This window comes from Antechinus flavipes, chromosome 1, assembly GCF_016432865.1.
Source record: "Antechinus flavipes isolate AdamAnt ecotype Samford, QLD, Australia chromosome 1, AdamAnt_v2, whole genome shotgun sequence".
Lineage (NCBI taxonomy): Eukaryota > Metazoa > Chordata > Mammalia > Dasyuromorphia > Dasyuridae > Antechinus > Antechinus flavipes.
The window spans coordinates 659,313,468-659,326,246 of NC_067398.1; the positions used below are offsets into that span (position 1 = coordinate 659,313,468).

At 39.2% G+C, this 12,779-nt stretch overlaps 1 protein-coding gene across 10 annotated transcripts in view; it reads right to left on the bottom strand.

Moving 5' to 3' along the window:
- Positions 1 to 1,168: 1,168 nt before the first annotated feature.
- The window catches only part of LOC127544907 (scaffold attachment factor B1-like), a 50,477-nt gene continuing 38,866 nt past the window's right edge, over positions 1,169 to 12,779 (bottom strand). For 8 of the 10 annotated variants that reach the window (XM_051971814.1, XM_051971813.1, XM_051971811.1 and 5 more), the window contains 2 exons: positions 12,442 to 12,508; positions 11,753 to 12,071 (listed from right to left, as the gene is read on the bottom strand). In XM_051971814.1, coding sequence (XP_051827774.1) covers positions 11,942 to 12,071; positions 12,442 to 12,508 — 197 coding nt within the window. In that variant the 3' untranslated portion in view covers positions 11,753 to 11,941. Of the gene's footprint in view, positions 1,869 to 2,352; positions 2,554 to 11,752; positions 12,072 to 12,441; positions 12,509 to 12,779 lie in introns of those variants that run through there. The other 2 variants (XR_007949555.1, XR_007949554.1) reach the window with 1 other exon arrangement.

The window sequence follows — 12,779 nt, forward strand, 5'->3', positions numbered from 1 at the left end:
TTCTTATTGAACCCAGGCCCAACCACTCAGCTACTACTCATTCCATTTGACTCAATCAAGAGTTTGTTTTAAAATTAATTTTTATTTATAATTGTTACTGTTTTTCTTCCTTCTCAAAATAGACCAAGGGAGGCGATGTCTTGACTTGCAAGTGAACTGGCTTTCAGTGAGAGAGGGCTGTGCAAAGATGACTTAGATGCAGATTGTCATAAGGAACCAAGGCAGTGTTTTGCATTGTTTCAAGAATGTCAGTTATCTCCTTGATTTTTTGTTTCCTGTGCTCTGCTGCAGCTTCATTTTCTAAAGTGTTCAGCTATTTAGGATACTGCGTTTTATTTTTGTCAATAGTTGTGTTTATAACCTCATTACTCAACCGTCAGAGTCTGTTTTATACTGAGAAGCTTCTGCTTCTCAGAACTAGCAGGAATCACAAGCAGCACACAGATGGAGAGGGACGGTGGAATAGAAAGTCGTCTGCCTTGGCTCACTTCCACGATTAAGCAGGTAAAACAAGTGCCATGGCTGGATTAGGTGACAGGGGACATGGATTCAGAGGCTGGCTGTGCCATCTTGTTGCCTTGGATAAGACATTTGCGTCTCCATAAAATAAAGAAATTTCACTAAGGCTGGGAACCTTAGAGAATGGAAATTTCCCTGCTCTCGTCATTTCTTGACACTGTATCTTTGCAGTCTGTCCACTATCCCTAGACTACCCTCTGTCTTCCCCTTCACCTCCCAGCTTTGCTGGCTTCCTTTGAGTCCCAGCTAAGACGTCACCTTCTATAAAACCCTTCTGATTCCCCTTAAAGCTAGTGCCTTCCCCTCTATCGATTATCTCTAATTTTTCCTGTCTAGATCTTTATACATAGTTGTCTCCGTGTTAGTCTTCATCAGACTGTGAGCCCTTTAGAGAGAAGGGATTGTTTTTTGCCTCCTTTGTAACCCTAGTGCTTAGTGAAGTGCTGAGCTTATAGTAATAATAAATTAATAATATAATAATAAAAATAAAATAATAAAGTAATAATAAACTTAATAAATGCTTATTGACCGCTTACAGGCAGCAGGTCGCTATGTGGTGATCTGGGTCAATAAGTGGTGTCAGGTTCCTTAGACAAGTGAACTCACATGTGTGTTCGATGTGAAAATTAAGGTAAACTAGGAGACAAAGTTCCGGCACGACCAATTTATTAGGCTGGCAGTCACTAGTAAATCGGGGCCACGGCCTGCTGCCCGACAGAGCAGAAGTGCTACAACACGGATTTCTTCTGCTTGGCCGGGGCTGACACAGTCACAGCTGAGGCTGCATCATTCGGACCTCCTCCTCTGAAGCCCCCTCATCTCAGCCAGGACATGCGATCCACCTCAGAAGACAAGGGTGGTCGAGTGGTGGGAGCTCAGAGGACCAAGCACCTCATGATGTTGGAGTCAAGGTAGGGCACCCCTGGCTGTGGCTGGTCAGTCCAGAGATCGAGCCTGCCCACTGGTCTAGACTTGTGCGCCTCGTGTCCCCTTTGAGCGGGCGAGTCTTGCTGGGGGGTCCTGCGTCGGCGTCCCTCATGGCTTACAGCCCCCACCAAGGTTCTTCAGAGACTCTGGGAGTGTCCCTGCGTGGCTCCTGACCCAGTGAGAGCCTGCCTTGGGCTCGTTTCGCAGTAGGGCTCAGACAAACACGTCTGGCCTCCAGGCCGCAGGGTCGGCCCCGGAGCTGCGCTCTGTGCAGCCCAGATGGAATGTCCGGCAGATCCGCTGTGTCCGGGACCCGTCCTGCCCGGTGACCGTCCGCATCTTCCCCAGACAAGGAAGCGATTCCGTTTCCTGGCCCACAACAAGGAGGTCTGGACAAGGGCTCTGTGGACCCTCAAGTATCTCTGGAAAGTAAGTGATGGGTGGGGTTACAAAGTTAGTCACAAGACACAAGCTTGGCCTTCGGGCAAGTCCTTCTGGGATGTGGGTGACTGATGAAGTTTCCAAGAAGAAATCGGGAGAGGGATTATGAAATCTAAGTCTCAGCAAAACAGAACTGAAACCAATCTTTAAATTTTACATTTGGTGAAAGAAAACTCACTGTTTGATCCTGAGTCACAGGATCTCAGGTTTAAAGCTGAAAGGAATCCTAGTCTTGTTTTCTGTGCTCATTTTACAGAGGAGGAAAGCAAGACTTGGGGGGCAGCTAGGTAGTACAGTGAAGGCAGAGGCCCCGAGTTCAAATCTAGCCTCAGATACTACTAGCTGTGTGACCCCAGCAAAGTCACTTAACTCAGATTATCTTCTCCACCTCCTCCACCCCTCACAACAACCTCTCCCCACCCCCAAAAAAGGGAAACTGAGGCCTGAACAGGTTTTTTTACTTACCCTTGGTCTCATGCATGCTGCATCCCCCATTAGAATGTGAGGACTATTTTTTATTTTCTTTTATCTTCAGAGTTTAGCCTGGTGCCTGGCATATAGTACTTAATAAATTCTTGACTTGAACTGGGTTTTGCAACCCAGTATTTCCACTTCAAAATACTTCCCAAAAGTGGCCCAAGTTGCAGAGGTCAAAGAGGATGAAGACTGGAAAAAAAAAAGGTCATTGAATTTTGTAAATAGGAGTCATTGATCACTTTACAAAAGGCAGCGACTGGGGCAGAAGGCTGATTGTCAGGGACTGAGGAGAGAGTGGCTAGTGAGAAAGCACAAACTTTACATCAAGAAATTTTATTCAGGAAATTTAGCGATGTAGGCCAGAACAGTAAGAGCCCAAATGGAAGACTGAAGCGTGGTTGCAAATATATGGAAAGAAGCCAGGAGGCAAAGGAGAGCCAGAAGGTGCAGGTGGAGAACAGGGCGCGAGGTCCCGGAGCGGAGGCAGAGAATGGGGTCAGCTGGGCAGGTCTGTAGTTATCTTAGTGAGTGAGCAGTGGGAGAATCCCATGACAAGACAAGAAAAGGAGCCCATGATGCTGAAGTCTGAGGAGTGCTTACGCCCTCTCAGTGGGGAGCAAAATAATGTCACATAAATACAAGAGGATTGTTCAGTGGCCAGAAGGATCCAACTGAGAGCTCTTACATTTATACTGGAGAAAAGTAAAATTTTCTTCTAATGATAGTATGAATAAGACCTCAACAAAAGGCCATGTCTCTGATAGCAACCCAGTTTCTAAGTGGGCCATAGGGAGGGAGGTTGGCAAGAGAAGGCTTCTGTTGAATTTGTGGGCCTTTGTCATGGCCCCACAGTTACAATATTCAATCAGAAAGCTAAGTTATGATGTCAACCCCTGAGATTATTTTTCCCCAATGAAAGAATGTAAGGGTAGCCTGTTTCTTCCCTAAATCCTTTTAGAGTTACTCCCCTTACCAAATCACAATGGCTAACTCCTTTTAGGGTTAGCCTGCTTGTCAATGGCATGATCCTCCCACCCCCAACTTCTTTAGGAATTTAGCCTGCCTTATGCCATCATTCTTCTTGTTAATGGTTTCCTAGGGAACTTAGCTCACATCTTTCCCTTGTTAATGGCTAAAAATCTTTGCCTCTTGATTTGGACATGGTCTAAACGTACAAATTGAGATACCTCACAACATTTGACCCCAAACTACAATATATATATTTGGGGCTCAGTGACTACTCCCCAATATTGATGGACCATATAGGGAAGAGTCCTGAAACCCCAATATTTTTTGGATTCAGTGCTTTTGCACCTCTATACCCCATCAAGTAATACATGAAACGGAAGCCCCAAAATTAAAAGGTGGCGTTATCCAAGGACAAGGTTCTGTATTTCAGGAATGGTGGAGGGTCAAAGGAGCATGAGATACTCAAATGTCAAACATTAGCTGCTACTTAGAAAAAACTTCTCAAGTTTTGAAAATTGTTAACACATCAGATCCTCCTGTGAACAACCCTGTGAAGTATGTTTATTTGTAAAACTTTTCCCAATTCACAAATGGAAGTTGTGTTTCAAGCCTTTTGTTCATGGCCATACAGATGCTAATTATCAGGAAAGAACTGAATACTTTTATCGCTCCCAACTCAAATTATAATGTTCTTTCATCTATGACATATTTCAAACCCCAGAGTCTGTGCTGGGTGAACAAAGAAAGATGGTGAAAAGTCAAGTCTTCATTACCTTCCAAGGCCGTCCATTTCATTTTTGGATAGTAGGATGCTTTTTATTAAACCTCAGTTTGCCTTTCTGTAACTTCCCCTTATTATTCCTAATTCTGTCTTCTGAGGTCTAAGTGGATCTAGACTAATTCCTTTTCTCTATGACTCTTTCCAAATACTTGAAGACATAAATATTGAACTCATTAACTAATCTTGGAGAAGTATGTCTTCTTGTTTTCTAAATTTAAGGGTTTTTTTGGTAGGACATTACTGATGAGATTGCATTAACTTCTCATTCTGGTCAGAACCCACCTAATTTTGCAAGGAATTCAATCTAGGTTGAGAAAGCCCCCAGTTCTTGCTCAAGCTTAGATGGAGACATATCCTTTTGCCTAAATAGCCCAAGGAATTATTCTGTAGTTATTCTCAGTCCTTCACTGAACACCTCCGAGTGACTTGTCCCAGGGAGTTGGCCAAATGACCATTTTTTATTAATAACCTACCCAGAAATTCTCTTGGGCTTAAAACATAACAGCAGTATTATGATTTTTTCTCTACTCCATGACATCCCTCTCCCACTCCTCCTTCCTTTCAGTTTTTTCTTCTTTGGGACAAATATCCCAGTTCCTTCAAGTGACCCCTATAGTGTATAACTTCAAGGTCCTTCAACATGGTTGAATACATTATGACAATCGGCATTCTCTCTCCCCCCTTTCCTGGATTTTCTTAATGCATTATATATATAATATTATTATAATGCATTATATTACATATATTAATGCAATATTGCATTAAATTGTTTTCTGGGAGGGTATTCTTTAACTGTTGACTCATTTAAAAATTAGTGTAGTGCAAAATATTACCATTTTATTCTCCATATCATATATGTGAAGTTGATTTTTTTTAACCCAAGTGTAATCCTTTTACAATTTCTTATTAGATTCCACCTATTGTTCTATTTATTTCTGGCTCTGTCATTTTGCTTTATGATCATGAATGTTATACTGTTCTAACACTTCAGAGCTAGAAACTAAGATATCTAGACTACTCTTCCCATTTGTATAGATATAAAAACAGGCCTAAGGAGAATTACTTGTCCACAGTAAGCAGGGCAGAAGCAGGTAATGAGGAGAACTGAGATCTGAACTTAGGTCTTCTGACTTTAGATCCAATATTCTTTCTATATTATGTGATACCAATTTGAGCTAGTGGGGGCCTGAGAGATCACATCTTAATTTTACAGATGAAGAAACTGAAGACCAGAGATGGTAATTTCTTTTGAGTTCACAGGAGTTAGTGGCAAAGTCCAGTTTAGGGCTCACATGGGAGTGCCCAATCCCTTCATTTTACAGATGGGGAAATCAAGGTCCCTCTTTCCCCCCAGTTGAATCATTTATCCAAGGTCACACATACAGTAAATAACTTGATGAATCCACAATCTTACCAATGTAAGGCACATCCATTGTCACTGATCACAAGGTATCCAGGTCTTTTAATACTATATAATTCTTGACCAAGTCTGGAATCCTCCATAAAGGAGCTTTTCAGTGTGCTACGTCTTTCCTTGAGTATTCTGATAACTAGCATTTCATAGATATCAGTGCACTATTCGGGCTGTCCCTTGACTCAGACAGAAGGGTATTAGATATCAATATCTATATGTATGTGTGTGTGTGTGTGTGTGTACATGTATATACATACATACATATATATATTTATATCTTTGATGTCTTAACACCAGAATTGGATAGTCTTTTACTTACCAACTACAAATTGTAATCCTGTGATAGAAATATATCGTTGGTGGGGAAGAATTTGTTTCCTAACTAAGGGCAGGGGAGTTCTTATACAGGCAATAGAAACTTTTTTCCCAGGTTCTCAGAAAACAACACTGCTGAGACTAAAACTTTGTTTTCTTAGATTCTGACCTTCCTGAAATACAGGACTTTTTTTACCTGGTTCACTATAGAATAGCAAAAATTAAAGAAACCAAATGTCTGTCTCTCCCTTCTCTGTCAAAGACAGACACACAGATACAGACACAGACACACATACATACACACGATTCTTCTTGAGCCCTCTGGAATATTTGAGAAATCTTAGGCATCTATTTCTTGTGAGCTTATTTAAATTTTCTAAGTTTCATTTTGAGAAAATGTTAAAAATAATAATGCAAATTTATATTTAATGAGAATATACTTATGAATCCCAGAAAATCAAAATCTCCAAAAAATTAAAATTTCATGTGACCAGAAGAGTACAGGTAGACTGAAGTTTATCTTCACAGATGATGTTTGATTAGAAAAAGGACTAGAGCTGATCACATAGCAATAGCAAGGGATAAATACTTCATTGTTAGTCAAGACACGTTTATTAAAATAAAAAAAAAAAAAAGATGGCCTTTAGCATGCTGGGTCAAATCTGTGTCAGATCTAGAGCATGAATTAGAAATGACTCTACAGGATGGGGTATGAATAGGTTGCCCTCTACCAATACTGCAGATTTCTGTTAATAGGTTCATAGATTCTTCAATGTATTGAAGCATCACATAAGTTAAAAAAGTAAAACCAAAACAAGATGTACATTCCTTAAAGAAGGATAATTCTATTTAGTTATTACTCGTGCATACTAAATAGAAGCCTCCAAAAATCCCACTATGGAAACTCCTATATCCATGGATGAAGGGGGGAAAAAAAGGTGCTTTTTGCTTTCCTCCCTCAGAACATTTGTTTTACAAGATTGTCCTCACAATTAGTCAACAAGTATTTAAAAGAAACCATGTCTAATGTTAAATTGTACATACACAAAAGTTAACATTCAAATTCAGAAAGGCGAGATTTTAATCACTCACTATAGATTTGCTATCCTCAATTTTTTTTTTTTTTGGCCAAGAGTTCAAGACATGGAAATGGGAAATGCTCTGTAGCAACAACTTTTTCCTGGAGGCCAAAGGTCGTCAATCATGTGGATAGAGCTGCAGGTTCTTTTCCTACTATGCCTCAGGAGTGTCAGGTACGAAGGCAATCAATGATGCCCAACATAGAGAACTGGGCAAAGAAGCCCAATAATTTGGTACTTCACGTACCTTGGGGAACAATTTCTGTGTAGGAAGGTCAGAACCAGAAGAGACCTTGAGAAATGGTATCTCAACAGTAATCCCTGCTGCAATATTCCTGACAAATAGTAATCTGGCTTCTATCTACAGAACTTGATCTGATGGTAAACTCACTGCCAACCAATGTATCCCATTTTATTTTTGGATGGTTCTTAGGAAGATTTTTGTGTGAGGATAGGGTGATTGATTAAAGTTGGATGTTTCTGAGTCATGTGATGAAGTGAAATGACACCAGACAGGAAGACTTCCATTTGGCTGAGGATTTCATCAGTGCCTTTAAATGCTGCATAAATTAAACATCAAGTTGGCTGGAATTGGGAGGTTCCAGCAGTGAGGAGCAGGAAAGAACTTTCTAGCACATTTCTAAGGAGCAAAGGTAAAAGTGAAATGGAGCAGAGAAGGGAGATGCTGAGGTGGGTCATGGGCTCTACCGGTATCTCCAAGTGGAACACCTGGGCTGAAAAGTCCTGAGAAGAGGGTTTTTTCTCCAACTTCCTTCTTGGTGCCTGTCTACCAAAAGACAACCTGGTTAGTGGTTACCTGGAGGTAGATATAAATGTAAATTTAAGTAGACCTCCACCTCTATGCAGGTATTAGGAATTTTACTAACTGGAGGCTTATAGTCAGTAATTGAATTCATTAACTTTTTGTTGAAAACAGGTTCTTCAACAACTGAGATCTGTAAATCTCATTTTAAATGTATGTATAAATGCCATATATATGTGTGTATATCTACACACAAAAAGAAAAGTGAATTTCAATATTACTTGCTTCCGCTGTAATTCTATGTATTTAATTTTATAAATTTAAAAACATTCTGAGAAGGCACCCATAAGCTTCAGCAGAGTAGGAAAGAGGGCCCCTGACACAAAGATTAAGGACCTTTAGTCTAAAATAAACTCTATAAAGTTGAAGGGTAGGGAGCTATGTGGATCTTAAGAGACATTATTATGCCCCTAGGCTTAAAATGAGCTATTTATTCTAAGAGGGTTATACTTATATTGGATAAATCAAGTTGTTAGGTTAGTAGGGTATTCATCATCTTTCTCCATAAGGATTTCCCTTTTATTTCCCAGAAATTTATCCCCAGACTCTGATGATGTAGCAAACATATACTGAAGATCTCTAGTGAACAAAAAACAAAGATGAACCGTCTCTACCCTCAAAAAAATGATCAGCATATATTTAAGTTTAAGAAAATAACTTCAGAAATGCAAAATGGAGAGGTATGGACAAATAATCATTTGTATGAAAAATGTATTTTAGTGGACTGTAAACCTAAATAGGATTTGAACAATGACATTAAAAAAAAAAAGTTAATGGACCATAGATGTAGAGTTTATAAAGGTCATATAGTTCAACCTTCCCACTTCCATAGGTGAACTGAGGCCTAGAAGGATAAAATGACTTACCTAGGGGTTACAGAGGTATAAGTGGCAATCCTTAGATTCAAAACTAGGTTGTCTGAATCCAAATAGCTTTTTTTCTATTTACCGTGATATCTCTGCTTTTCAATTTTTTACTACAACTTTATATTGTAAGTCTTCATAATGTATTTATTACTATATAAATTAATCTTATAATTTTATTTACAGATTCTGAAAACTATCTTTATCTTGTTAAAACTGCCCAATTAAAATAATTCAGATTTCCTACACAGGGATATCCAAAAAACTTTTTTTTTTTTTTTTTTTTGCTATTAAAACTCAATATGGGAAGAAACTGGAAGCTAAGCTTCATTATATTCATCGTAAAGTGAACAAAAAGTGCACTTTAGACTTGTTTTAAAAAACATTTCTTCAAATCTTTTCCTTTAATAAACCTCCACCCTCACTTCTCCCGTCTGTTCAAATACATAGATAACTCTCAAATCAAAACCTATGCTAACAGATGAGATCAAACACAATTAATTGTGGAAGGTAACTTGGGACAAGGAGTATTAGAGGCTGCCATATCAAGAAAAACATCTGATGGAATATTTTGGCTCTTCCCTGGTTGAGATGCATATGCCAATCCACTATGAAAGAAAGCAGTCAAAGACTTTTTGGCCAACTCACCCACACTTACAACAGAGAAAAGGCCTGTCTATTATTACCAGATCCATGTACCATCTTGAGCTATGTTAAGAGGCATAGCACTCAAGTTTGGGGAGCTGATTTTTCTTGCTATTAGTTTTTCCTAGCTAGACTCAATATGCATATTTTTAACAGTTCTGAGCACCACACTTTAGGAACAACAATTCATAGTGCAAAACCACTCATCCTGTTGAGACCACCACAAAACTATTTGACTTGGGAAATTATCCTCAACTCTTCACCACAATCAATCCCTTTCTCCCTCTCTCATCCTCAATCCAAACATTTGCCAAAGCTGATCAATTGTATCTACTCAACCACCATCTCCTTTTTTTCCTCTTTGATCACATCTATCCTAGTTCAGGGGATTATCACCTGCACCATTGCATTGGACTCTTGATTTCCTGGCACTCATTTTCCTTTCAATTGCTCTTCCATACAGATGCCAACTAATATTAAAGCACAGCTCTGATAATGTCATTCCCTTATTTTATAAGCTTTAGTGGCTTTCCATTGCCCTTAGAATCAGATACAAACTGACAGTTGAGAGCTAATGGGACATCACTCCCTTCCTGATCTCACCACTATGGCCAAACTGCTCTACCTGCTGCTCCATGTACAGATGATCTCTCACTTCCAAAACTTTCCATGGGATGTTCCCCATGTCTGGAATGTTCTCACTCTTCACATTCACTTCTAGGTCCCTTAGGAACCCCACAAGGTTCAATTGAAGTGCCACCTCCAACAGGATTTTCCTAGCTCCCTCAGTTGTTACTGTCTCCCATCTTCCAATAGAAATGATCTTGTAATGATTTTGTATATTCTCTATCTACTTAGAATATATCTGCTCAGTGGGTTATGAATTCATTGAGGGAGATTTCATTTTTGCATTTGTATCCCTAGCACAATGCCTGACATAGTAGGCATTAAAAATTTTTTTAAAATTAAATTATCCTCATTTTACAGATGAAGAAGCCAGAGGCTCAAGTTGCTTTCTTATATTCACATGAATAATACTTACAGAGGTAGGATTCGAATTCACAACTTCCTTACAACAATTCTAGCATCACTCCAACATATTCTCTCATGCCATAAAAATTAACTTAAGAAATGAAATATTTAACAACTAGCAAGATCTAATTTTTTCCCCAATATCTGAAGGGCTGCTATGCTCAATGGGAGGATCAGACTTTCTGGCTTTGGATCCAAAAGGTAGAAATAGGACACATGGCAACCTTGAACAGTGAAAAGAGCACCAACTTTGTAGTTTGAGGATCCTGTTGGGCTGAATGATTTCCAGAGTCTCTCCTAGTTTTTAAAATTAACAATCTGATATTTTAAGAAGGCAAATTTCCATTTAATGTATTTAAAAATTTTACAATAATTTTAAAGCTATGCAAAAGTGGAATGGATAAACTGAGATGGACTTTTTCTTAATACAGTTCTGTAAGCAGAGCCTGACTAGTCAGTTGTTGGGTGTACGGTATAGGGGACTTTGTGTTCAGGTACAGATTAATGAAGGAAGTTTCCTCCAACTCTTGAGTTTTCAATATGTCCATTTCCTATGGTGTTGATTCAATAAGTCCATTTCACCAGCTAGGCCAGTTTCCTCTTCCAATGCAAATCTTCACCCCATGGTGCTTTCTTATTCTCTAATATTCTGATATTCTCTGAAACTTCCATTCAACTATCAGAAAGCCTAACTATGGCTTTTCCCTCAGTGGCTATATGATCCAACCCTCTCATTTTACTGATGAGGAAACAGCCTCAGGGAGAGTAAATGACTTGAATAATTCAAGACAGTATAAACATCAGAGGCAGAATCTGCACATGGGTCTTGACTCCAGAGTTAAAGCTCCTTCCCTTGTGCCACACAATTGATTCACATCCTTTTTAGCAGATAGGTATCCTTGATGTCTCAGATATCAGGTGTGAAACCATCACATAACTAATCCAAATATTAAAACGATTAGATACACAAACTAGATTGTAGTGGAGCTTTTTTTTTTTAATGAAATGGATTATATTCATGGAGATGGCATTTAAACCAGACCTTGAAGTCAGACAGAAATTGAGACAGCAAACAGGCAGAAATGGGGAAAAGAGGAAAGAGGAAAAAAGAATTTCATGTTAAAGGATCAATGTGAGAAAAGGAAGGTATAAGGGTTTCTAGCTTAAGATTCTCACTCTACCAAAGCACACCCACCACACTCTTGTGAGCATCAAGAAAGACAAGGAGAGACTGCTGTCAGTTAATGCATCCACAATGCAAAATGTACCCCAAAAGAAAGAAGAAATATTGTAAAGACCAGGCTTTGGGATCTTAGGTATAAGCAGGTAGGTTGAGGTAATAATAAACTTTGCCTTTAAAGCTTTTGGAAAACACTTCTGATAAACTTTTAATTGACTGGTTTTATTGTCTTGGCACTGTTTCTATGATCATTATTGTTTTACTTGTTGAGGCAGAAAAAAAGAACATTTTAAATGGTGTGTGAACAGGAACACGTTTATTACAAAAGGAAAAAACCTTAAAACAAATAAAATTCACATTGTATTGAGCTACAATATGGGAGCAGGTTAAAAAAAAATATTACACAGTTCAAGGTAGCCCCGGCAAACAGAATGCATCACTGTTGCTATATGACATTAACATAGGTTTTAAAATATTCAGTAGCGGCGAGTAAAGCGGGTGTCATTAGGTCTGTTCCCTCTGTCCTGTTCTCCAAATTCTCCACCTTGCATTCCACCACCCTGCATCACATGGCCCCGGGAATTTCCACCTGCAAAGCTGCCACGCCTAGGAACAAATTCAAACTCTTTTTGTCCCCAAGATTCTCTCCCACCCCTGTAGGCCCGCTACCTGTACATTTTCAAGAAGGGCTTTGATTTGGATGATTTGGAGCCATTAACTCTCATCTATTGCCTTCCCCCTCTTGATCAGATGCATCAGATGATAGAACCATGAGAGTGCTTTATAGGGAACAACATATGACTGATCACACATGGCTTTAGATAACAAAGGTTATTACTTGGAAAGATTTCATTTTGTTTTGAAACCTTCAAATCAGCAAGTTAAACAAACATGCAAAAAAGAGGCTGTTATAAAAGGAAGAGGAAGGGAAGCGTGAAGAAAAAGAAAATCAACTATCCTCGACGAAACTTCTTACCCCGACATCCCTCCTCGATTCATCACATGGCCTGGTCCAGAGTGACCAGACATACTTCTCTCACCACCTAAAAGACAAGACAGTTTTCAAATATCTGGAGAAAATTCTCCAGAAACTATAGTGTTTCGGTATAGCCCTTCATCTTAATTCCCACTAAATAAAAATTTGGATGGATTAGTGAGCAGGGGCTGGCTAGATGCTTTCTACACTATTATTGTTAATACATATAACAATGGACTGCATAAGATACTGTCCACTTTGGCCTATTGGTAGTGACTGAAGTAGGTACACTGTCTCTTGATTTCTCTCATTAACTTTTTTGTTTCTCAAAGGCAGAT